Source organism: Catharus ustulatus, chromosome 6 (genome assembly GCF_009819885.2).
Source record: "Catharus ustulatus isolate bCatUst1 chromosome 6, bCatUst1.pri.v2, whole genome shotgun sequence".
In the NCBI taxonomy this organism is placed as follows: Eukaryota; Metazoa; Chordata; class Aves; order Passeriformes; family Turdidae; genus Catharus; species Catharus ustulatus.
This window is the reverse complement of record NC_046226.1, coordinates 50,679,462-50,707,321: the sequence shown is the minus strand read 5'-3', so window position 1 is coordinate 50,707,321 and position 27,860 is coordinate 50,679,462. Positions and strand designations below refer to the sequence as shown.

At 36.9% G+C, this 27,860-nt stretch overlaps 1 protein-coding gene across 8 annotated transcripts in view; it reads right to left on the bottom strand.

Annotated features, from left to right (window-relative positions):
• The window catches only part of SOX6 (SRY-box transcription factor 6), a 370,558-nt gene that overhangs the window by 37,549 nt on the left and 305,149 nt on the right, over positions 1 to 27,860 (bottom strand). For all 8 annotated transcript variants that reach the window (XM_033062597.1, XM_033062598.1, XM_033062599.1 and 5 more), the window contains 2 exons: positions 24,954 to 25,134; positions 22,119 to 22,309 (listed from right to left, as the gene is read on the bottom strand). In XM_033062597.1, the coding sequence (XP_032918488.1) occupies positions 22,119 to 22,309; positions 24,954 to 25,134 (372 nt within the window). The remainder of the gene's footprint in view (positions 1 to 22,118; positions 22,310 to 24,953; positions 25,135 to 27,860) is intronic.

Below are 27,860 nucleotides of genomic sequence, written 5' to 3'. Positions count from 1 at the left end.
GGAGCAGGAAGGCATTCCATATAGTCTGAAGTAAACGGCTTGCCATAAATGATATTTATACCATCTTTAAGGATGTGAGAATACTTGGACAAGTTTGGCAAAACTGTTTCTGTAGTACCGTGGATTGTGTACTTAAATAACAGTTTACTTGCCAGCGAGACAATTTTTTTTTCAAACCATATGCGAGAAGATGACTGATTGCATCCATCTCTTGAAAAATAATATATGAAACGTAATAATACACTGGGCACCCCTCCCTTCTGGATTACCAAGACTGATCTGACTATACCCATGCCTCAAATTATTTCAACATGCTTGCTTTTTCCACATCTGAAATGTATGCTTAGCCTGAAATGGAAAATGGCATGCACGCTGATCGTTGTGCAAAAGATTTAAAATATATATCTTTTTTTGCAAACAAATACTTTTATTGAAGTAGACGTGTTTGCACAATGATGTAATACCTTTATTTCAATAGTCTAGCATGGAAGCAGTTACCCAACATCAATTTAAAGAGCCAGTTTCTAGAAATCGAATTAATATGGGTCATTCACAGAAGCCACAGAACATATGACTGAAGGGATATTATTTCTTCTGAGGACAGTGCTTTAGCTAGAATGACTACAAATAATTATCACGTGTTGTCTTTATGCATGAAATGTATTTCAATTGAATTATTCTACACTAAACGTTCTAGTAGCTTATTTGCTAACTGTGATCTATTCCCTTCATGTACCATGGACAGTAAAAAACCAGCAAACAAGCTAATGTATTCAAAACATAAAAAGGACATTTTCAGTGGAACACAGAGAAAATTATTCCCAGTTTGAACAAGGAGGAATTACAACTCCTTTTTTTCCCTCCCTGGAAACTAAAGATACAAATACCCAAGCTTTTCACCTTCTTACTACTTTTTAACAGCTAGGACTGAAAAGTTAAATTACCCTCCACTTAGAATCTTTTGCAACATCTTGGCACAGCAGGGATAATTACAAATTGACTTTCAGCCTTATCTCTGGATATTTTAGTTATTACGGGTGGGAAGTTTAAACATTAACCTTATTACAACAATGTCAATCAACCTACTGGTGTGCAGGCATGCAACTGCTGGAATTCTTTGGATGACAGAGGAGATAAACACAATAGTGGCACTATTGTTACAATTAAAAGCGTGGCCCTCGGTTTTGCAGAAGTGTGGTGAATGCCTAGGACTCATTTTCAATATCATAGCACTGGGAGCTGCTCCAAGAAAACAGCGAAATTAAATTAGCCAAGCAGGCAAACTTACTGTAGGAATGCTGTTATTTTAAGATATTACAAGATACAAGGTGTACCTTTTCCAAGGATTTACAGGTTTTAGGACTGAAGGATATGCTGACATCTATGATGTTGACACAACCTGCCCTTTCTCTAGTTTTTCTCTAAGTGAAACACCTGAATTCAATGATCTCAAGGACCAAGAGAGAGGCACAGTGAGTGATTTTTCACCCTGAAATACTGCTGCTTCCAGGATTTGAAGGCCCCTATGCTGTTCATAAACTGCTCCAGTAATATCTTTGCATGCTGAACTTACAGCAGGGACCAGCATCCCTGCGACAGACTATAGATTTGCATCACATTGCAGTGCCTCAAAGCAAACAGCTTGCTTGAAAAGATGTGGGGAGAGAGAAGCCACTAGGTCCCCTTTTAAATATATTCTTCCATCTTAAAGCATAACTGAAAAGTAAGAGGTTAAAAGCAGATAACAGGGAATTTACAGTAAAATTTCTTTGCCTGCCTGGCAAGCCTCAGCTGGCTTCCATGTGACAATGTGACATGTGCAGGACCATAACAAGCAGAAAATACTCCAAACTTATTCAGAAACAGAATTTCACATTATGAGACTTCTTTTAAGAATCAGGTTCTGGAGTCAAAATTGAGAATTGTGATTTCATCAAAATTTAAAACATCTAGAAAAAAATTTAGTCTAGAAACCAGTGAGCTAAAGCCAAAAAAAAAAAACAAACAAACAAAAAAAAAAAAAAACCCAGATAAATAAATGAATAAATGCCAGTGCATATAGCGTACTTGTAAACACTGTCTTCAGCTAATTATTTTGGAAGCCTGATTTAAGGATCAGAATTCCAAGAGCTTCTTCTCAGCTAGTGTAAGCAATAGCCATCTTGGTCTTGAACATAAATAAGAAAATGAATTCTCTGATTATCAGGAGCATTCAGCAGATACTAAGATGTTTATAGAGTCCAGTGCACGGAAGCCTGCTTTTAGTAGGAAGTGTATCAATACAGAAATATTTTTTAAAAGAGGAAAAAAAAAGAACTGATAGCAAATATTTCCACCTGAGGAGAATATTATGCCCTCCTGCATGTGAAATATTGCCATCTCCATAACTATTGCCATGCTTGCAGGCACTCCTAAACTACAGATCTGCCCTGGTTAGATTACTTTCAACAGGATTACTGCATTTACTGAGCCCCCTTAACCAAATGCTTTATGCCTTTGTTCATATGGTTTTAATATGGTTTTAACCAATTGCAAGGTTATTTATAAGTTTGCAACTCCCCAGTAGTTAGAGTTATGAAGCGTTCAGACTTAAGCATATCCAGTTGTGTGGTAACCCAACTACTGCTTTCATGCGGTTTCCAACTTTTTATTCATGTACAAAGGCATGATGCATGGCAGTATCTGAGACCATTCTGATTAACTCTTTGTTTCAGCAGCAAACTCGGGCAGCAGCCTACAGTAAAATGACATACCAACTAGAAGGTAAGGATTAAAAGGGAAAAAAAAATAAATAAATCACACCAACTGTGAAATTCCACCACAGACTGAGGAGAAACTAGTCCTCGAAAAACAAAGGGGCAATCAATTAAATTAGCAGCTGGTAAATGAAAAGCAAACAAAAGGGGTTACTACTTTACACTCTGCATAGTTCTGTATGAATGCTGTAGAATTCACCAGGGGTCAGAAAGAGTCCAAAGAGTCCAAAGCTTGGCCTGCCACTTTCTAAAAAAGCTGGATAATTTTATGACTGTTAATAACATTTGTAGTAACACATGCTAAGGTCATCAAATCTCATGTTCCAGAGTGTAAGCTGTTCAACTGTTGAGTCAAAGAGAAATTCCCTCATCCTCTCTGCTGCTCCCTTCCCTCCTGACCAACTCCACAGATGATTAACTGGGAGCCTTCTAGGGAGAGAAGTTAATTTTCTTTTATAACATCACTAAATTTAAGGAAGAACTGGTAAATGGTATAGATCAAATCTATAATTCACCTTGTAATTAGAAGGAATCTGAATGCAACCATTAAGAAAACCCCAACATTTTCTTCTAATTAAACACATACATGTGCATTTTTGAGAGACAGACAAAAATAAACACAAATTACAATTGACATCCACTTCTACTAGGAAATAGCAGGACTGTGGCTTGGTTTTTTTCTGTGCTGTAAAGTGACTAATGGAAGCAGTTCAATAGCTACCCGTGGACCTTTGGAATGTTCATTTAAATTTCTAAGATGTGATTTGCAAGAATAAAACTGCAAGGATATGACAAAACAAAGGGTTTTTTACTAGGCTAAATATTACAAAGGAATAAATATATATATTTAAATATAATTTAGCAGGTGGGTGGACCTTGTCAGTTATGGCCTCATTTTCACCAAGTATTTTAAAACTGAGACATTTAAATGCAATAAAAGTGAAAAAAATGCTTTTACCAAATATAGACTATTTCATGATTCTGTACATATATCTGCATGTTTTCCCACATTTTTATGCTTGTGAATAAATTTCATTGAAGGTATTCTCACGCATTAGAATCAGAACAGAATTTGGTTACCAGCTTAAAACTGCGAATCTCCTTCTCTCTTAATCACCTAGTAATATATTCCAGGCTGAAAACCCAGTTTTAGCAAGAAGCCACAGCAGTGAAACAACCAGCAAAACTATTCTAGGTTCAGCACAACAATTTTTTTTGGAATGGGGAAAAAAGAAAGCCAGTAAAGAAGTCACCAATTTCCATTTCATTGTGGCACTCTGCAAACCTCAACAGCACAAAGCTGTTGCTTTCAGCTGCTATCCACACAGGGAGCTGGGACAATAAAGGTCTTTTTAAAAATACAGGAAATACACATGCATGTGCAGACAGACATGTGCACATGTCACTGGTCAAACATCTTCAGAAGCAATCTGATGCTCTTTTGTGACTCATATCAAAATTTAGCACATATAAACAGACGTTTATAAGTTTAATTTTAAAACTGTAAAAGCTAAGAGAAAGACAGATGATGTCCTCATAAATACTTCCATTCTATCATTTTAACTGTTCCTTATGACAGGCACATGTCAGAGTTTTGAACACTATCAGATAATGCTGGGAAAAATTTGATGAACATCGACTCCATGATGCAATAATAAATTATAAAATCTCAATAAATGCAACTTTTCCTACTCAACACACGGCTAGTAGTTATAAAGGTTTAAAAGCAAACATTTCAAATACTCTATTTGCCAGTATTTTTTCAATTAAGGAACTAAACCTACTTGCATTTTATTACAGCAAGCTTTGAGCATGAATAGTATTGTGTATTGCAAGTGTAGGTTTGAGTAGCTCCATTGGGGTAAATCCTCCAGAGCTTTGGCAGCACAGATATCTAACCCCAGACATCACAAATGAGTCACTGGGGGTACCCACCCCTTTTGTTTACCTCTAAAAACAACACAAGCCTCTAGACATGCCTGTTCCATCCCCTGTTCAGGAAGACACCTGAAGCAGTTTAAATTGGAGATGCAAAAGACACTTGGGCTTAAATGTTCATATTCATATTTAGAATTAGAAATGCAATCAAGGCAGTTAGTAAAATCCCACCAAATGCTACTGTTTTCAAGTATATGCCTTGCCTTGTGCTGGATGTAAATATATAATTGCATACCATGCATAAAAAGATTAAGTAGGCTTTTTCTGTATTTATCAAGATGATTTTTTGGTAGCATTTTAAGTACACTTTTTCAAGGTTGCATTTTATGATTGCTGCTTACACATTGCTCTGTTTATACTCGGGCCTCTTTTGTTATCTTCAGAGAGAAGAGAATCAGATCACTAAGGTGTAAGGATGGGTGACAATGGAACAATGATAATAACATCATTATGCAGTGTTTTGTCTCTTGTACCTCCATCACTGCCATGTTTTTCTGTGATTATTTCAGCCTCAGGAAAAAGTGCTGCTTACTGTTTATGTCAAGAAGGCAAGATTACTGTTTGCATGATTACAATATCAAGTATGATGCACGTAATGTCTCTGATAATATAAATGTACCCCTCAACTAGTTCCTGTCTTTAATCTTCATGCAACTGGGAAAAGAGAAAAAAAAAAAAAACAAAGAAAAAACTAAGAAAACAAAACAGTGAGTTGCAAATTCTGGCAGCCTCATATAGGCCTTAATTTTGTAAGGTGCCAAATACTTTCACTCCAGTCCAACAGAGGCCTCAAGGACATGGATAATCAGTACTTAACTCCAGGGGAGTGTATGAAGAATGGACTAAATGCACTTGACTGAATCAGGGCCAAAGTGTGAAGTCCTTATGTTTACACAGAATCTGAAAATAAAAATTAAATAGGTTTTTTCTAGGCTCAAAAAGATGCTTTATCCTTCTTACTGATTATTCTTTTTCCCCTTGAAGACCTTCTGGTACAAAGAATTACTCTTATTTAAGAATAAAACAATAGCATTAGCAATGTGAAGGGAATAACTCTGCATCCATGAAATTCCTATATTTACTTACTGATCTCTCTAACATAATCAGAACTAAGTTACTCATAATTTATGCTTTTAAAACTTATAATCAAGGCAAAAAGCAGCCCAAATGGGATTTATGAAAACTATGAATTCACAGTCAGAGAATGGTTTGGGCTGGAAGGGACCATAAAGATTATTCAGTTCTAGTTCTAACACCCCTTCCATGGGCAGGGACACATTCCATTAGACCAGGTTACCCATTCACCAGACAAAAAAAAACCCAAAAACAAAAGATATCTGATAAAGTAGGATAAAATCTCCCTTTGGGGTATCCAACATGCAAATGCAGGCAAATATGTACTTCCTAGAAACTGGGAGAGATTTACATGTCTTGGAATTCCATGAAGGAATTATGAATCAAAATACTGACAGATGACTTTGAAAGGATAATTGAAAGCAATTAATTTTTTTCCATGCAGAATCCAGGAACTCTTGAACCTGAAACCATCCTAAGTGCAGAATAACTACCTATGTATGGGTGGAAAAAAACAATGTGTTTTTACTGCTGCAATATGCAGGGAAAACTGCTAGTCTACAGCTAATGCCACCGGCACAAATCCATTCTCTAGCTTTTCATTTAAAGCAGAATGATTTTATAAACCCTCTTTTGTTTTTATCATGAAAAATTTGTCTCAAGTTTCCCAGATAAGACATCCATTAAGTACTCTTCAGCTCCAGGCAACAATTACAATTTAGAAAATGCTTTTATACCTTAACAACCAGCCTTGAATGGGTGTTTCAAAGTAGTGGTTTCACCCACAAATTAGCCACTTACGTCCCACTTAAGACCTATTTTTGACCTCATCTTCAGGATAAGCATAAGCTGGGTCCTACTCCATCTCTCTGCATTTAAAATGCACTTTTTCTCTCTTTTGCCCTATCCTTATTCTCCAAGTCTATTTGACATATATGGAAAAGTTCATGCAATTCACTGAAGGAACATTCCAGCACCTCATTCCAGTGGAAGATTCTTTGCTGTTCTGTGGATAAATACAATCTTTAAGAGGGAATTTCCTGTCTCATACTTTCCTTACTCCTTTGTATACTTGTATACTTTATAACTGTGATCATGTTTTATAGCTCTGTCTCACAGGAAAGAGAACAATACTCTTCTGGGGAAGCAATCAGTATTTTGGAGCTTTTTACTATGATATATGTGGACAATTGCAATACTTACCACTGCTCATTAGTAATACCCAAAAAAAAGCTAAAATGGAGGTTGGTAACTGAATCTTCAGGCACAGAGAGGGGAAATTATTATCTTCTGGTTACCCAGAAAGTCAATGATTAAGCTGAGAGCTGAACCCAGGACTTCTGCACATTAGGCCAGTCCACTGGCTGTTATGCCACGCTGCCCCTGCCATAAATCTGCTTGATGGATTTTTCAGTCATGGAACATTAAAGGCTCTGCTCTTTTCTAATGAATATGTTTAAAGAAAACAGTGCAAACAAAAGCAAATGTAACACTTAAATTATCTGAGACATCCTGCTTTAATGTCACACTCAGATAAAGGATTTCCTACTGGAGACCTATGTATTCTTATACACACTGCAAAATGTTTTAGCCAGTACCACTAGCTGGCATACTGGTATCTATTTATGCCTGAAAACAGAGCAGAATCAGTTTTAGGGGGCTAAGAACAATATGAGCCAACTTATATATTATGACCAAAACCCTGGCAGTGCAGCAGGAGTGGCAAGTAGCAGGAAATTGCTTGCAGTGTTATTTTTCAGATTACTTGAACTGTTTACACTGGGATTTCAAGTTTGAAGTATTAAAAAACTCAAGATTTGGAGAAGTCTTGGACTGTGTATTTTTGTTCCTAGTCACAACAAGATGCACAGAGGAGCATTATGGTATGGCATGACTGACTAAATGAAGCATTTTTAAAGATAAACCACCTGAAGCATTTAGAAGCAGTTCAGTTTGAACTGTTCAGATTTCTTTTTTAATTGAAGATTTGGAAAGCCAATTGATTTAGATTAAATGATCAACCTTTCACATATACTTGTTTAAGATTCATGTTGACATTGTACTAAATACAGCCATATAGTTTGTATTCCAGATAAATTGATCTGACTACAAGCCTCACTCTTTAGTATGATTCTTACTCCAAGATAAATCAATATTTAATATCTCCTGCAACAGACCCTGTAGATAATTTTAAACCTTTTCTCCATCCCATTAAGTTACCTTTAAAAATTCTTTATACAAGGCTTCACAGATGACTTCTGAAAAACTAGTTCATGAAAAGCAGTCTGAAATTCATTAATTCAGATGGAAAGGATTTTTTAATCTTGCTGCATTGTGCTGATCTCTAAATCCATCTCTGTTTAAATAATTCTCCTGCTCAGCTAATTTGAAGAATAAATAAATACTTCCTGAAAATCTGTAACACAGGGTTTTAAATGTAAAAAAAATATCTTTGTGCTGCTAGCTTTGTAGTACAAGATACCTCTGAGGTATGATCTTCTGCAAAAACAGGCTCACCAAGGCTCTCCCTGCCTTCCTGAGAGGATGGGCACTCTTCATCACCAGGTACCAACCTCCACCCAGCTCCAGCCCCACTGTCACATCAGCTAAGGGAAAGGGTGAAGAGCAGCAGTGTCTGAGCCAGGCTCAGACAGCAATCACATCCCAGCCTCCATTTTGAATATTAAAAACTGTGTCTGCTCCCTCTCCCCTCCCCACCCTCAATCTGGTGCAGCAGCTGAGAAGGAAAAACATCTCTTCCTCCTCCCTCAAACCTCTCCTATGGCTAAGGGCCCCGCTGGGAGAGGAGGCTTTGATATCAGAAGAATGCAAACAGCAAGGCTCAGGTTTGCTGCTTCTTAGGGTTTAGAAACAGAGACTTAAGAGGAATTTCAAATTATTATATATTGGGAGAACTGAAAAGGATGATGCCAAAAAGAATGAAAGAGCTATATACTCTGGAGCTATCTGGTTGGAGATCCACCATTTAAACTATAAGATCTTCGCATTCCTATCTGTGCTCCTCCTCACTTCCATTTCCTATCCTGCAATACATTCAAAGTGCATTTTCAGGGACATGGCATGCAGGAGTGAAGTTCTGTCCCATCCCTCACCTTCTCACCTGCTGGTCCCCACAAACAGTCCACAGTACTTTAAAACTTCTGATTCAGCTGTTTGTGGGGTCATGCTGAAAAATCAAACAGTGAAATGTTTCAGTTTGATAAAAGGGGGAGCTTTTGTTTTCAAAGCCTTTGCAGCTTTTACAACAGAATTGCTCCAATAGTTCTGTCCTTGAGCAGGCAGCGAGCTGCAGCTAAAGTTGCTGAGAACCTCTTTGCACTGGAGAGGCAACGTGCTAGACTGAGATAGCTCCTGCCTTTCAAATCTACTAAAGATCTTCCTCTCAGGAGCTGTAACTGCTTTGGTTTGTATCAAAGCATGGCCTAAAATGGCCTGATCCTAAATGAGTTCTGTCATCAGTTACAGAATGGAATTATGAAAGGAAAAAAAATGTGACTGATAACTCACAATGAAGTTTTCAATTTTATCTCCATTCCTTTGCTACTCCAAGCAATAAAAATGTGATAAATTGGGTATTTTGCTTATGGAAAATGGTCAGCATTTAGCTTAGTTGTGAAGTCAAATCCAAGGCTGATTTAGCAAGAAGACTGAAGCTGTATAGAGAACATAGCCACAAAATAACAAAAAGAGGTGAAACAACACAATCTCTTCACAGCATGAGATGTTTGTGGAAATTGTGTGCTGTCCTATGAGTTAATTAAGATGTGACACACAGCAGCAATGAAGGTGCTGTTTTCATGAGACACTACAAGATCCCCAGAAAAAGCAAGGTGAAGTTAATCAACAGGGAAGAGCAGCAGGGAGAAAAGGAAAAGAAACACAAAGTAGTAGATCATTGCAATCACTGCAAGAAAATTTCCCCCTCTACCTTGTGGTAAGAGAATGACAAAGACTTCTACTACCTAAACCACAGGCTGCACTACATTAGGAGCATTCCTAATACTGCAGCACTGGGATCTCAAAACAGTTGCAGGATGATTAAGTAATGCAGTCCCTGATTCAGAGGCACGTGTGCTGAGATGCATCCGTACCATAGCGAAAGCTTTACATTAGGAGAACTTAAGTGGGGTCAAAACCAGGAAATTGGATGCTTTTTTGCCCTTTTAACTGGATTCTTTCTGTTCTTGTAACACGTATGATAACTACAGTAAGATGGCATGGGTGGGGAGAGAGGGAAATCATTTGGCAAACCAAGTAAGGAGTACACTTCATCACCTTCCCTGGTAGGATAACTCACACATGCACTACAAATCTCCCCTACTGCAGTTCATTACTTTTGCCTGCCCCTGCTAGTGAGTACATCCTGACAAACTATGGATGACTTTTGGACCAAATGGAATGGATGTCCTGCACAGCACAGAGTGCTGGTTATTGCAAACACTGATAGGCATTCCAGTCCATGAGAATATTATAATTCAAACTCTTCCTTGCAGTGAAAGAAGAAAAAGAAACCTGGCATGAAAGAGGGTAGGAGCAGACCTAGAGGAAAAGGTCTTCCTTGTATTTCTAAGTTTTGGGTTCTTTCTGAATGGAAGCCCTAAGAGCTGGCATCCTCAATGAGACATTGCACTGATACAGTGTGATCTGCAGAGGAATAAAACACAGGAGTTATGCAAAGGTCATGCAGGTAATCCCTTGATAAAGGGGAATCCCTAAGGAGATAGAGTGCAGCCATACAACCTAATCTTATTCATAGTATTCAAAGAGCTTGAGGAACAGAATTCTGGCAGGGAGCTGGCAGCTGAATACACTTTGGCAAACTGCTGAACCTCTGACAGACCAAGAACTTTTACAGTAGATGATGTGTCAGTGACTCACTTTGTATACAGCTCTAATGCACATCCTCCCAATGATGGCTTCTAAACAGAATGTAAAACAAATGTATCAGCATCCAAAATGCAGCAAAGAGCGTTCCTGAGTTTTAGAAATGGGAAAAGTGGGATTCAGGGAGCAAGAATCTATGTGTGTAAAAAAGCAGTTCATCCAAATAGGAGGCCTATAATGAAATTGTTATTTCACAATTGAGCTCAAAGATACAGAAAATGGCAGGGAGAGAGGAATGCTCACATTGCCTGCTGTCTCAAGAAGCCTTGGCAAGATAACAGTGAAGTCATGCACCCAGCTACTGATCAGCACAGGTCTGACATTAAACCACAAGTGTCCACTTCTCTTACTGGCTGTCTAATAAATTGCTTTGGAACGGGTGGAGGTAGAGAGGAGATCTTTCCAAAACCATGTCTCAATGTTCTCCCTCAGTTAATGAATGTCAGCAAGTGGAATAGAACAGAAATTTGATATGTTTTTCTAGCCTTTCTTATAGAAGCATTTGCAACATGTTAGAGGCCACAGGCATAAAAGTGGAATAGTGGGAAATTAATGTTGTCTGTAGATTTTTCAGGATGTAAGCTGGGCAATTTCAGCTTGTGAGTTAGGCATACTTTAGGTTTTAAGTAGTGTTATAACAGCTTACTATGACTTGAACAAGATTTTAATATGAGCAATCTGATGCTGAGTATCATTTATTACCCTGTTACACATTTCCAATTGAGACAGACCTGTTTGTGGAGTGAGTATTATGTGACTAGAGATGAACAAGCTATGTGCAGTGAACATTTTATCCAGAAATTAGAGTATTTCTTATCTTTTCAAATTACCCCTGCAGGTTCAGCAATTTCTATGCATGTGAGTGTCAGTGTTTCAACAATGCAACTTTAATTTAAAGCTCTGCATGAACTATGCACTTAAATGCTCAATGGTTTCCTACTTCTGATTTATGCTGTAGTTGGTCACCTAAAACAAATGGCATTGTTTTCAGTGCCTGACTCAATGATAATTCAACTTTGCCTTAAATTACCTGGGGAGGGGGGGAAAAAAAAAGCAACTGGGAATTATCTCAGCTCAAAGACCAAAGGTAATGAAAAGCTTTCACTTGAATCTATCAGCTCCTGCATCCGAAAGCCTCAACACCACAGAAAAACCAATGAATCTGCCTCTGGCATACCACTGGTAGGAAAAAGGTGGCAGTGGTAAGGGACAGTGCAGCAAGGCCTTCAGCAGCCCTAGATTAAATTGCTGCAGAGTTCAGGGAGCTGCTGTAAAGATCTATAATTAGCACTGACACTTTATCAGGGGCTGGAAGATCTCCCTGATACTGCATTCCTCGTTTGGTCAGTGGGGGCTGCATCAAAGCCTCCATATCTTAGTAAGAGGGGTTGAGCAATTTGGGCATAAAGTGCAAATGCCTAACTGTGCACAAATGCCCATGTGCATAGGTAAATACACTCATAGAAATAAAACCCTGTTTGCATGAATATTTGTGAAAAGAAACAAAGGAAGGACTAACTCCTATGGTCAAACTCCATAAATCAGATTTCAAACAAACACTTGCAAACACTGTTTCTCATTATTGGCTCAAGTCATTTTACGAGATAAAAGAAGACAATTTTACCTGTTAGCATGCTTATTCCTTTGATTGAAGCAGAACAGTTAAGCCAGCAAAAAGTCATGTATAATCCCACAAACAGGCAGCTTAGTAAATATCCTTAAACAACAGGGAGTGAATTTGAATTTATCATACCTATTGATGCAGCCTAATGACACTTGAGAAACAGGAGACATTTTTAATTTTAGAAAGTAATGAAGTATCAGGGAAAGCAATCCAAATTTATCCTTGCTGTACTTTATCTGCTGCAGTAGAGAGTTATATTGGCAATGCATTTGCTGTAGCAAATTTGCTTAGAGGAATACACAGAGCCTGGAAAAAAATGGAAGTAACTTTTGCGGATGTCTCTGCTTGTATCTAAGTGTGAAATAATATGCAAATGTATTCTCTAGTTCTCAGGACAATTGAAGGAGTGATATGATAGGATCGTGCAGCTGCCATTCTGACCCACAATTTAAATCAAGGAATATATTCCTGTTCTAGCAAATTTATGCTTGAACAATAATTTTCAACCTATCTTTATTGTTTTGTGGAGAAGCATAATAAAAACACAGAATAAATTTCAGTATAGATCTGTAAATTCTCCTGAGTAGCTCGGGAAATGTATTGTACATAAGATCATTATGCTGTTACAGTCATCAGAAAGATACTATCCTTTATGGCAGAGCATCATCTTTTGGAAAAAATATCCTTGTTGGTTTGTGAAAATTTTTCAACACATCCCTGAGACGTGTTTCAATCTAATTCTGTTCCTTTTGAATTTTCAGTTGCTCCAAAATTTAAGGGAGAAGACCAAAACGGGACAAAGTTTTGTATCCTTCTCACATTAAATACCCCATGCAAGGAAAAAAGCAATGTATTTAGCATTTTTTTCTTGAGCTAGAAAGGCAAGAGAAGAAAGGGGACAAGTCCCCATTATTACTATTATCATCATCACCATGATTATAATTAACACTATTATTAATTTGGTCGAAAACCTGAAGTGAGGCAACCGCTTCAAGTAGCCCTGACAGCAGAAATAAAAAATCATGACTGTGTCCAGCAAGAATACTGTTAAGCACAGGTAGTGGCAAAACCTCTAGCAGCCAATATTCAAGTGTAAAAATATCTTTTGATACCAAAAGTTTGTGCTGATTTCTTCTCTGAAAAAAATATTTTGCTACCAAGTGCTGGTGGTATTGAACTGAAGGCTTGAAAAACTTTATAAGTTCACCTAATATGGGAAGTTTCCACCCTCTGCAGTGTGTGTGTGTACATATATATGCCTCTCTACATATGTGTATATAGTCATTCAAATAATAATGTTTCATATAGGTTGTTTATGTGTAGGTATGTTCTCTTTTATTTTCTTATACATGTGCATCACTATTGGGCCAGTCAAACTTTTTTTTTAAATTTATGGTCCAGTAAAATTTCTGGGATTTATAGTTTGCAAGGATTGCATATTTTTCACTCAATTAATTTTGATAATTTAATCAATAGAAAAAATAATTCAGATTTTATTTTAACCAGCGTCTAAATGACTTGAGGGACTAAGAATTTCACTGTACATCTAATACATTGGAAGTGAAATACACAAACTACCAATTTTATAAAGACAATTTTGGAAAGTAAGCTAATTGAGCAAAGGGTTTGAAAACAAAGGTTGCACAGAATATTCTTCTATAGGTGTAAACTGGATCCATAAGCTGTCACCAAAGCAAATTATCTGCAAATTTAGATGACCTACATCTGCCAGAGATTTTACACTGTTTCTTTTTGTCTCTTCCCTGTCAGATCCACAGTTTCAGTGAGCATGTATTTTTAATGTGCAAATTTCAAATACATTATTTGTATGTCTTTCTACACACAGCAAACAAAATAAACCTAAAAAAAAAATAAATTTAGTAGGTGCATTGATAGGCACGAGTGTGACTCCATAGGTGTAAACAGGATTTGAGCAAGAGCATGGGATCAATAAAAGGCTGCATCATGTGTGACGTACAGACAAAATTAACGATTCATCAGCAGCTTTAATATTATTTCTATCTCTGGGGCTGGAGGAGCAGCCCTGACAAGATTTCATACCCACAGCCTCCTGCACCTGGTTCCCATTACAAGGCTGGCCTTGATAATGGGGCTGTGTTCTTCTGCAGGGACTAATGTTAGCGCTGGTATTTTCCTCCCATAACTCTTAGAAGCTGAGCAGCAATGTTATGGCTGAGTTTGACCCCTCTGTGCACGAGCAGTTACAGCTTCCATCACCTTTCTCACTGCATAGACAGACATCAGATAAAACATTTCTCTAAGTATGGGTACAATGTCTGACCTGGTTTTGTTTCCTGGGATATGTACAGAAGCTAGTGATAGATTACAGGCTGCAGGGCTGTGTCCAAAGTCAGATTAGTCCCTTTCCTTCTTAGTTTATAATTGAAACATTTCTCCTTAAAAGATATGGTTGGAGACACTGGGATTTATTTTTTTTTCCAAGATGCTCTGCTTTTAATTTAATTTCAAATTACACTGAAAGTTCTAGCTGCAAAGTATAAACCCACTGCAATACTCACCCGTGTCTGAGAGATACTAAAACCAGTCAGCTATTCAAAAGTGCATCTAATTCCTGATCAGAGCTCAAAAGAAAAACAAAAATGACAATGCTCAGTCTGTCCCTAAATACACTTAGAAAACCAATGCAAACACATATGACATTCATACAAAAGCAGAAATCATCTACACCTTGAACTTCTTAAAAAAATAGCAGTGAATTCCCTGGAGGGATATGCTGCCAAGGAAGTCCAGCCATACCACACAAAACACACCCTGAAAAAACATGTTGCTTGGAATCATTACTATCTTCCCCTTATTCATTGTTATAAATGCATATGGATGTCAGCCTTTATCTTATTTTGGCATGAAAACTCAAATATTGGAAGCAACAGCATAAATAAACAGAACTTCTCCAGCTAAAAAAACCTAAATGTTTGAGGTCCAGCATGTTTTCCAGTTCTAATAAAAGGGGGCAGTATTACATCAGCTGAAATTCTGAATTGTCCAAATTATCATAAAAAGAGCTGGAGAAGGATACAAGACTGCTGAATTCCACTGAAAATAGACTGTTACTGTGAATGCAGCCACAAATCTGCTTGTCTGCCTTGGGGTAAAATTTTCAGAGCTAGTTCAGTGGGACTTAGGCTCCTGCATTGCAGCCCCTTCAAAAATTTTTGAGTCACTATTTTCCTTTCAAAATTATTAAGGAAACATTACAATGAGTATAAAATGAAGATATATGTTTATGTAGCTAGGATAAGCCCTAAACCTAAAAAGGAAATTCTGGAACAAACTAGGTTTCTTGCTTCTTTTTTTTTTTTTTTCCCTCTTTCTTTGTCTTTTTTAATACAGATTTTTCAGTTTCAAATACTGGTGTCCAAATATGACTTTAGGAAATTAATTCTGAACATCCAATGTTGGGAAAAAAAAAAAGTTATAGCTTACATATATTATGTACTGCCACAAGTAGATTACTAAATTGAGCAGATTCACAGTCAAGTATAAAGGACATTTGTTTTGTAAGAAGTATGAGGACTGCTGGGATTTGTATTTGAAACTTTTTCCCTATTCCAGGGTGTTTAACTCAGACCTGTCACGTATCTGTTCTAAAATGATGGATCTGCAAAGAGGTTGTCTCCATGCCACGTGTCCTTCTACGTCCCAGAAAGTCCCCAGGGAAAGGTTTGTTGGCTGAGCAGGATGACGTACTCAGGAAAAAAACACTTTGCAGTGTCTCTTTGTAGAAATCAGAGTCTTCATTAGACAGATGGAATACACTCCCACTGAGTTGAATAAATTGCCTATATTCTTGCAAGAAAGTGAGACCACACCAACAGTTTCTCAAGTAAATCAATGTCTTTTTTTCTCTTTCTATGCAGTTCTAGATTCTTTTTTATTATAGAATCTAAATACTTAAATTACATTATTCCTAAGTGTAAGCTGTGGGGGGCAGGACCTTTCTTAAATTACAGTGAGACCAGAACTTGCTACAATGACTGTGGAAACAATACCATAGAAAAAGTAATAACTTTGCAAAACTAGTCATCTGCTGTTGTTACTGCTATCCTTTCCCCCTCGCTAATTTTTAAATACTCACACTTCAATTACAAGTAAAACAAAGGTTTAATAAAGATCTAGCTGAAAACGTTTACAGTTTTTGTCATGTCTCACTGCAGACTGAAATATAAGCATTGACCTCTCATTTACTAAATATCAATAGTCTGCTAAAAGAAACTAAAGAGGGGAAAAAGAAAATACAAGCTTTCCTTAAAAAAAAAAAGGAAATGAAAAGAGATCACTACCTGCTAATCAAAACCACATATTCATAAAGATTTATAAGAAATCCACAAGGCCCTTATGACCAATTAATTCACGTTCTAAATGTAAGAGTGGTCAGGACTCCTTACAGCAAAAGGAAAAAGAGATGCAGAATGAACTGGAAAAGTACTTCCTAAACTATGTGTTTGGGGTTTTTTAACAGAGCTGAGAACTGCCTAATAGCAAGGATGCTTGTAACAAGGTGATTCTATGTGATTGTCTGAGAAATCTCCTGCACATGCAGAACAGACAGTGTGACTCCTGTCTCTGCAGTTCTTCTGTCTATGATGCTGAATGTATGGGGAGAAAAAAGCTGGCAAAAAAACTGAAAGCAGCATAATGCAGCATTGCTTGCCTTTAGGAAAAAAAAAAAAACCCAAACCAGTACAATGCTGGAGCCATTGCAGGGCTGTAGGCAGCCAAGAGGAGATTATGCATGACTAGTGACTTTTTTCCCTACAAAGGCTTCCTGAAGTGTTTTTGTACAAGTTTGTACATGTGTGCAGGAGCTCCATACACATGATGAAGTGCAACAGCTCCAGAGGAGTTGTTACACTCTATTGTCTCAATAATCCCCACACTTAACAGTCCCTAAATACAGCAGAGCATAACACCTCCAAAGGGGTCCTTATGGCTTATCAAGTCAAATCCAAGTGCCTAAATATGGATCTGATCAATAGACTGTAATAATAATAATAATACACGTTTTTAAGAATGTGCGCGTTTTGCATACAAACTGTGGTCTATATTAGGATAAATTACGTGGATTCAACTTGTGAAACTTTGATTTAGAGATAAGAAAGGAATAAAAGGCTCATTAGAAGAGGTGCTAAAGAACCATGATTCCCAGGAAGTAGGCAATGACTCATGTCATTTATTTTGGGGTCTAATTCTGCTTTCCTACTGCAAATACACAGTTGTCTGAAAATCTACAAAAGGGTAAGAATGGAATATAAACATAAAAATGTTACATTAAATTCTGCTTACTCTTAGATTTCAATTAATATCCTTCATGGCAAGTAAATGGGGATGTAAGTAAATGGGTATACAAATATGTTGTGATAATTGATTTTGTATTTATTCTGTCTTGATTTCATATATTTTTCTCCAATCATAGCTCTACCTATATTTTTTATACAAAGATTTTCTGAAGCGTCTTTGTCAGCATTTTCCTGCTTTATGTACAAAAAAGATAGGATCTGATTCTTTTTAAAATAATGTCAGTTATCTTATAAATTATATAACATTTTCAGATTCATTTAAAGCCTTAAATCAAAGCAAATCTTCTAGGCAATGACGGTAGTTTGAAATACTAAAATAAATACAAGTAGCTGAAGCAATGCAGATTTTTGTTTAAGTGCTCTGTTGAAGGTGAACATGGCTTGACTGGAACAAAGTCCTCTAAACAAAGATGAATTTTTGGTACGACTTTACTTTTGTTTCTATCACATGGTAAATGCTCTGTATATTATTTTCTTTATTTTCCTGATTCTATCTCCTTCCCCAGTGTTTCTGTTTACTCTGTAAAATGACTGACACCGTTACCCTTCCCCTTCCTCAGTCAGACCACAATGGAGGTGGAGCACCTGAGGTGGAGCAGAAAAATTCAACTCTGTTATAGTGATTTTTTTTTGCCTCATGTGCATTGTACTGGTTTAGGCTCAGAGTTAAGCTTAGTTCATGTGCTGCTGGGTTTTGGATTTGTGACCAAAACGGTGCTGGATAACACAGGGATGTTCCACTATTGCCAAACTGGGCTTCCACAGCAAGACCTTTTCTGGTTTTGATGCTGCTCTGCCAGAGAGGAGGCTGGGGGTGTGCCAAGCACTGAGAGGGGGGACAGCTGACCCCAACTGACCAAAGGGACATTCTGCACCATGATACCAGACTCAGCAGTAAAATCTGGGTGAAGAACAAGGAAAGGGAAAAGTTTGCAGTTTTGGCATTTGTCTTCCCATGTAACTATTTGTGCTGAAGCCCTGCTTTCCTGGCAATGGCTAAACATCTGCCTGGCAAGGGGCAGCAGTCAATTAATTCCCTGTTTTACTTTGCTTACATGCACGGCTTTTGCTATACTTATTAAACTGCACTAATAAACCACAAATTTTCTAATTTTACCCTTCTGACTCTCCTCCCCATCCCACTGCCAGGAGCTCACCTGCCCACCCTACATCCCCACAGCAGTACGCAAACTCAGGTAACTCCACAGGATGCTATCAACTCAGAAGTACAAATTAACCTTAATGCTTTGGCAAATGACAAAGTTGGGCTGTCCCAGAGTGCTGGATGTTTTTGTTATGGTCTTTCTGATGAGTGAATCTCTGTGAGCCCTTTGAAAGCTTTGTAGTTGTTTTTTTTTTATTATTATTTTTTGAACAGCAGAATATGAACACAAGCAATTTTCAATTCCGTGTCTGTAACCAAATACAAAGCTTTCTGAGATTTAAATGACACATTTTCAAAAAGGCCTAAGCCCAGGCTTTGAAGTTATGTACATAATTTTGTGAGCGCAATCATTTGCACAACAAACTATTACCAACTATCTGAACTTGAAGACCAGTAGCTGACCAGAACTCAATAGCTTTTTTAAACCAGCTGCAGGCAATTAATTTGTCATCTTTTTCTGGTGCCAGCTTCCAGCTACTCATTTCTACAAGTCTAATTACCTGAAGCCAATTTCTGAAAATTTGGTCCTGAAAACACAGGGTTCTGATTCTTCAAAAGAAACCAATCCAAAATTGCAACTGTTATCAAAGCTTCGCTGGGATTATGACAGAAACTATACACAGTTTTCTTGGCATACAATTATTTCAAAATTATGTTTCTCTAATTGAAGTGATCTAGCATTCCTGCTCCCCCAGCTCCATTTTGATCATCCTGCCCATCATTTTTAGAGTAAAAGAAGTATATCATAATGTAAAAATTGAAAGGCAGAGGGTGAAGGGGGAAAGAAGAGTGTTCTAGAATTCTGTTTGTGCAAAGGATGCTTCTGGTTTTAATGTATTTTATACTTGCTATAAAATATAAATACATTTTCTTAGTATTCATGACCGAATTAATACTTTTATTTTCTTTAGGATAAGGGTGGGGATACATTTATATCCCATGCCTTTTCTCATGTCTGTGGGGCGAGGACAGACCAGCCCACCAAAGGTAAAACCAGAGCACACACTACAAGCTTTTCCTGCCTTAATGGTTCTGTAGTACCTGCTGCAATAAATAAACCCAGCAGGATTACACAGGCTCACTAAGGGACTTAACAACAGACTTCCCTGCTGCTGCTTTTTTCGTAGGTTTTAAAAGTTGCAAGTGCTACCATGAAAAGTCTCCTCACAAAAGATGGCATTTGAGAATGATGTTGTTTGTATCTGTTAAAGAGTTCTGATTCACTCTGCTATATTTGCAAGTAAAAGAATTTTTTTTTTTTGCTGCCTGATGTAGAACCTCAATCTGGAAGCTGTGCAGCAATCCGTGCATTGCTAGTAACCAGCACAAAATAGAAATTTCAGATTATTCACTGAAATATCTACTGACTCTGCTCTAAAGGGTGAAAGATGAAATAGGAACTTGTTATCTTCAATACAAGACATAAACATGATGCAAAATATGCAGGGAAGAGACTCAATAAGTAATGCCATTTTTATACTTATTTTTCAAAGTGAATTCAAATGGTAAGAATTCTTTTAATAGCCCTTATAGCATATTGGATATTTTTTAAATGTCAAGCCACTGAAACTCATAAAATAAATTTTTAAATAAGCATAATTTTATAAACTCTTAATGCTGATCACATATGTGACATTGTTTTTTATTTTCATAACCTGGGCTTTCTGCCTCTTGATTACTTAAGAAAAACACTGACTTTACAATTAGTGTTTGAATACAGCCTGCTTGATCAGTTATTCACTTCTACATTTTTAATAATATCAACTTATATTAAATGAGGTCTTCAATTATAACTTTTAAACTAATACTATCAGACATATATATTTATTAGACACTGAGTCTGACTTGGAAAAGCATAGTTTATGCTGTGTGGCAACATTTTAACCAACCTTTTTTTAACAGACACTATTTGTTTTGAGCGCTGTAAAGAAATTATCAAGCAAAAGGATAAAATGTAATTAAAAGGTGTCTAACAATCTTTAATGGGTCTGTTTATGACATTTCTTTCTCTTTCTGTGCCTTGCTACAAAGCATTCACCCTAGCATTCCCTTGTGGGCTGAGAAAAGATCAGAATATTATCATATTCATTGTTTAAGTTACAGTTAATATTCTACTGAGTCTTATACCCAACCTAGACTCAAAAATCCTGTCCTTGTGCTACAATATGATCTTCCCTCCCTACCCAAGAAATCAAGATCCTACTCTGCCCTCTGATATAGTGATTATATCAATCACAGAATTTTTATAGGCGTTGGAACTACCTGTTGTTCTGGAGTGTTTAAACAAATGATTAATGTGTCAGTTTTCTTTCCATTCATTACTAAATTGCATCATAAACGTTCTATTTGCCCAAGCTTTAGTGATTACTGGGATAATGCTTTTCCCTTTCTAGTTGACTGGGATAACTACTGAGGTCTCTAACTGGTTTTGTGTCAGTGGTGAGAAATAACTTGTGTGCTGTATTTTTGCAGCCTGTGGCCCCTCCAGGGAAGCTAACAGAGAAGCATTCTCCAGATCCTCTGCTCTCTTGCCCTGCTGTACATGCAGAGACCTGCTGCTGGAGCAGACCCTGAAGACCTCAGAAAGGTCACAGAATGGGACAAGACAGGCCCAGGGGATTTTCCAAGTCTTCTCTGTCCTCTGACTTGTCTTAAAGCAAGTATGATACAAACTGTTCCTTACCTTTCAGACATGAGCCCAGGTTGCTATTTTGTAAGCTGGATCATGTCCTGCTCAGTCCACTGTTTGTCCCAACACTGTTATCCCTACACTTTCTCCCATTTACCCTTTTACTCTAGTGTGCCACCTCACTTCAGTGATTCAACACTGGAGAGTCAACAAAGAACGTTTTATCTCTAATTTCCCACCGCAGCTGAGAGCCAAATGTTCTGAGCCTAAGTACCTTGCTGCACCTGAACCACAGATTGAAGCACACTCAATTCATACACTGGCATTGTATTAGTCAACAGTGTTGGAACAGAACTGGCCTTTCACCCATATTTATCAATCCAGCCATTCTCAAAAGCACTATTCAAAATCTAGTGACCACGAGCAGTGGAAACTTCAACCAACTCCTTTTCCATGTTCCTGTGTGCACACTTACAGCTTTGTGACCTGTGCTCAGGACTGTGGGTGTGATGCTGCCATGTAAACCTGGAGAAGTCTGGAGCACAGTACTGCCAAGTGACAAGGTGTATTTAACATGAAATCAGAGATTGTTAAAAGCTCTAAAAAGAAATTTCATATAAAAATAAGAAGCCATTTTGCAAGGAAGAGTGGAGTGAGTGACAGACTGTGGGGAAATGGGAGACATTACCTTTTCATTCCTGCAGTTGTTTAGACCCATGTTATTCATGGAGGGCAATTTTCCATCGACACCATGAGGCTGCTGTTGCTGCTGCTGTTCCCTTTGGATTTGCTCTCTCATTTTTCGAGCCTCCTGAATGGCTTTCATTACTGTGTCCTGGTCCCCAAATAGGGCAGGTGAATTAAGACTGGAAAGGATATCTATAAACAGAGAACACATTTTATTTAGGTAATTATCTAAATTAGAATCCAGGGTAAGAACTCTGCTCTCACACTCTTAGAGCTGCACCCAACCAACCAGAAGGAGTGGCAATTGTTGTCTGTTTGAAGGCTGAATTACTCTACTGAAGTAACTGATAAACTCATGCACTTCTGCTGTTAGAAATACAACCATTGAGGTCTTGGGGTAGTCTGATATGGAGCTATCTGAGCCTACTCAAATTTAAATATGTTTTTAAGACAGTAGTATTCTGAAGCTGAAACTGGAAACCTTTTAAGGTATTAAAAATAATTAATGAAATTAACAAAGGAAAATCTCATTTACTAGGCCATGAAACTCCATGTTGGTTCTTAGAATTTCTTTACAAAGAGAACCACCACTCTAGACATTTGGATATCCATTTCAGAAAGAGCACTCACATTTACTCTTTGGGGACAAAGGTCATTATCACCATAACATGAGTATAAATCTCTAAATCAGTAGAGAAAAAAAACAGTTTTCTTTCTATCACTCTGAACAAAAAAGAAACTTTTAAACAGGCATCAAACTCAGGTAAGCATTCCTGTTCCATCTTACAATGCATTCATAAAGATAAGTACCCCAGATATAGTTTTAGATTTGAGAGAAAAAGACAGCAATTATTTTGTGACTGTTTCCTTTTTTTGTTGCTGTGATAAAACTTTTATCCACCTGGTCCTACATGGAAATATTCTCTATACTGCACATGGATAGATTGGTGCATATATATTGGGAATTTTGGGCAACCACAGTTTGTGTGTGACCTGTGCACCTGCCTGACCAGCAAATGTCTTTTATGAAAGTTTTGAATTTGGTAGATTTCTGTACTTACTGAGTCTACTGCTAAAAAAAAAAAAAAAGAAAAAAAAAAGTTTTTGAATACCACCAAATTCCAAAACAATAACCAAAAAAACCCCTAACAGGCTAAGATTTGGAATTAAACTTCAAAGAAAATGTTTGTATTATTTTCATTTAACTGAATTTCAGCTGAGTGCAATACAGCAACTTCAACCTCGAAGGACCCTGAATTATTTTAAAATAAAAATGATTAAGGATTTCTCACACTTTATCCTCAGAACCAAGTGCTTAATTTAACACTATGGCCTAAGTAAGAAGGGATTCAGACCGTGATGTTTACATCCTATCCCATCAAGGGATGGGACTGGTGATGTTTTCCATCTCAATAAAACACCCCTCTCCAAAATAAAAATAATGTATTGTATAAAATGTATTATTGTAGCGTATAAAATGTACGTATTATTTAATGCATTGTATAAAAATAATGAACTTTTGTTCTTGCTGAGGAAAGTTTGCAATGTTCTGAACCATTTAAGCCACTAATTTCCATTCTGGACCCTAAAGAAGCTGAGAACCATATCTGCATGATTTTTAAAAGAGATTGATTTGTAATCATCTCTACATTTATTTTGAAATGTAGCAAAAGCTCCTACATGGCTTGCTGATTCTTTGGTAATGTCTTCCTGTCTTTTTTATACTTAAGGATTGAGACAAAATTTTTTATGTCTTTACATGAAAAATATTTATACCTTAGGCACTATTTGTCTTCTGTATTCCTTTCTCTTGAATGGTCTATGACTTCAGATTGATATTTTACTTTCTAATGTAAGACAGTGCAATGATAGTTGCAAATAAATTGACAGGTAGAGTATCTAGATAGTTGCAGAAAATATCTTTCAGAGATCATGATGTTCCCAAGTGCTTGGGAATGGAAAAAACCCATAATTTTTATATATTTAATATATGTATTTAACATATCTATTCATTATTCACAAGTGTTTCTATATATTTTACAAGTACACTTGAGCTACAGATTGTGAATAAGTGGTCTGTAGTAAGTATTTAGTCACTGTTAAAATTTACTATTTGAACTTTAGGGCTGATCATCTACATTTTGCAGCTCTTGATTCTGTTTCTTGACTGGTTAAAGTAGTCTTCATACATAGTTTTCAGACCAATTTTGTTTCATCACTTAATAAGCTTAAAGAATCTTGAACACAGGTCAAAAATTCCCTACTTGAAGCCATATGAATCAACAAAATCTTGACAGACAGGTGAAAAAAGTAACAGAAATATGATTAAATAATAAAAGCATGATCAAATTATAACATAAATTGGCTGGACTAATGCCTTTCCATCTTTATTTTTTTTAAATTTATTTAGTATCTGGTGAGGCTCTAAGAACATGCAAAGATAATTTTTTTCTTTTGAACAAGAAGTCAAAATTTTAAAGTTAACTTTGTGTGTATACACCCAGCAGATGCCTTTAGGAGAGATATTCACACAAACCTGTTTTACAAGTTTTATGTATCTATCTTCATTTACTTCTGTGTGTATTTTGTATGTATTCCCTACACTAAGTATTTCTTTCCTGTGTTTGTCACACACTGCTACATCTCTTTGGATACTCTTGTAAAGCTTAGGTAATCAAGCATTCTTTGAAAAGCTTCACTATAATTTTTTTTTTTCCCATTTTAAACAGAAATGTACTCCCAAGCACCTACTTAATCCAGAACTAAGTGAGCTCAGGCTGGACCTTGATGCAGAAATCGTGCCTATTTTCCCCTTTCTCCGGGACAGAGTAGTTACCTAAAGAGGATCCTCTTCCCAGGGATCCACTGAGCGGGCTGGGGATGCCACTCTTGTTCGTCACTGTCACTGGGCTGCTTTTGCTGGCTGGGAAGAGATTCTGTGTTGGTGATGTTGGGGATTTGACAGGTTCAGCTGTTTTGGGTCGGGCTGACAGATTCAGTGGCTGAGCTGCTTCATCCTGCAAGAGTTAATGTAAATAACTATTAGGAAAAGACAAATGAACGCATCATTTTGCAAGCAGCAGTTGCTTTACACCTCGAAGACAATACCACATTCTGCAGCAATAATAACAAAAGAAGCTAATTATCTGCCTCCTTTAAGATTCAACGAAAGGAAACCTCATTAATTTCTCTGTGTTATGCTCCTTATTTACATTAACTATGTGACTGGATCATTCTTTTTGCCAAATTAAAATTTGAATTAGCTCACATTACAGCTTAATTTCCTAATGTGTTTTCAGAGATCTAAATTAACCTAGGGCATTTACAAAGAATTATTTAAAATTTCCAGCAGCTCGGTAATGCTTTTGCACTGGTTCTATTTGAAAAGTTCCTGGCACTATAAAAATAAGTTATGTAGCTTATTTTTAAATGTATTAGAAATTAAGGAATCAGAAGTACTACTATGAAAAAATCATTTGGAAACCCTGACAGGTCTTTGGCCCACATTTAGAGCTGCTGCTAGCTTATACATTCCATGCATCTAATTCAGAGTGCATGTTTTGTTTAGAAAAATATTCTATGCTGGTTCCTCTAACAGGAGAAAAGGATTTCACTGAATTCAAGTTCCTCTAAGTATTAGGGTAGTGAGTATATACCATATGCAATTTTAAATGTTTTTTTTTAATTTTCTACTATTTAATTTTGTTAACTTTATGGTATTTTATTATCAAAATGTCAAGTTTTTGACAGATTTATGCAAAAATCAAAACCATTTCCATATAACTGCTATTCTGCTCCTTGTTTGATGCTTCTGTATTATTCCTATATTCTGTACTTATTTCTGCTGCATTTAACCTTTAGTATATCTTAGTATTCCTTTTTTGCATTAAGACAAAGAATGTTTTTAAGGGTTTGTAAATCCAGTATCAGCACCTTTACATGATTTGATACTTTTCATTTGCAACAGTGGAAGAAACTCTCCCTGACATATGTCTTGCTTCTGTGCTGTAGAATAGGTCCAGCTAAAAATATCTCAACTTTTTGAAGAAGACTTATTCAAGCAATTAATTTTTTTGATAAGTATAAACATTTGCAGTGCGACCTTCCTCCCATTCTTTGAGCTTGTTCCTTCTACTTAATACATTAAGCAAGATAGAGCACTTGGAAAACTGTGAAACAGTGATTTTCTGACATTAAAGAGCCTAGTAAGACAGATCTCTCATTTAAAATACGTCCAGAGCAGAATTATGCTGGATGTAAGAGATTGTTCATATTTTAAAACACTGCACTGATCACTTCGAAGCTTAGAATTATGTCAAAATACAATAATACATCACATTATCTCATCTTTTCCATTCTCCTTACTGTCAAGCAGTGATTTAGCAGAATACATCCGGTCACACAGAATGCATTAAACAGGAAAATGTAACAAACAGGTATTTAGAATGCCATCATATCATCAGCTTTAACTTCTCCCATGAAACTGCATGACATTTCCATTCTTCCTGCCCTTGGAGTGTGCACAAACCTCCAAACCCTTTCGGGGTCCAGGTGAGAGCAGAAGCTCAAAGGTGCAAGGGACTGAGTCCATTTTGGTGCTTTGTGGCCACACTCAGATGTGACCTCTTTCCTTGCACAGGTACAAAGTGGCTTCCACAAACTTTTCCAAGAGTTCAGAGCCCCATTCAGACTATGAAGTTTGCCAGGCTAGGTACTGTGAACACGTGCACGCATGAATCTATGCTACAGTGTTCAATTTTTAAATACTCTAAACACAGCCAGAACTTGTTTGTCTTACATGGACAGCATTGCAATTTCTGCAAGGTAACCAAAAAACTGGAAAACATTCTGGTCACTGACTTAAGGAAAACCTATCATTACTTCTTGAAAGATCTGACTTCCATAAAAGAATTGCATTAGTTCTATAAATAATGCATGTAGTTTACATAAACTGCTTAAAAACAGAGAAAATACAGAGGATTTGTTAAGCAATGCATGACCATCAAAACTGTCACAGCTAACAAAGATAACAATCTGCAGAGGCTGAATATAGGTACTGCTTTCACACTAATAATTTCTTCATTAGCTATTGGTATTTGTCCACACAAAGCACTTGTAGCTCGTCTTTAACATTCTGAATGCAGTAGTGTGCTTAATAAAAATAATCATAAAAAGACTTCCATTTTATTAACATATACTTTAGTCCATTCAAGTTACATTATATAGGGAAACCCCCAAGAATTTGCATGTGGTCAATTTTGTAATAGGACTCAGCTGGCCACAAACCTGGAACAGTATTGGCCCTGGTTCAAGAAGATATGTGCTTGAATTTAACCAGGGAAAATTTGATTCATACACTAAAGGTTTGGTTTGGGGTAGGTCCATTTGGCTCGCTCACTCCCAGAATTACTTTTTCACATTAAAGCAGTCAGTAGTATATTCTCAGTGTCATAAATCACTGGTGTTAGGTATCACTACACTATGGCAACTTTTCTGGAACAGTTGTTCTTTGCTTTTGGTGGCTTCTGTATTGACCGTAGCAAACTCTGCGTATGCGGTAAATTTCCCTGACTGCTCTCAAACCTGGCCTTGGATTACAAGAGGTAAAATATTAGACTAATACACATCTACAGCTAAGTAAAGTGAACGCTCTGCTAAATAAATGTTAGATCTGGCCATAATGGAATAGTTTTTATTTATTAGTACTCTCAGCCCAGCAAAAAAGTGTCATGGAAATTTATCA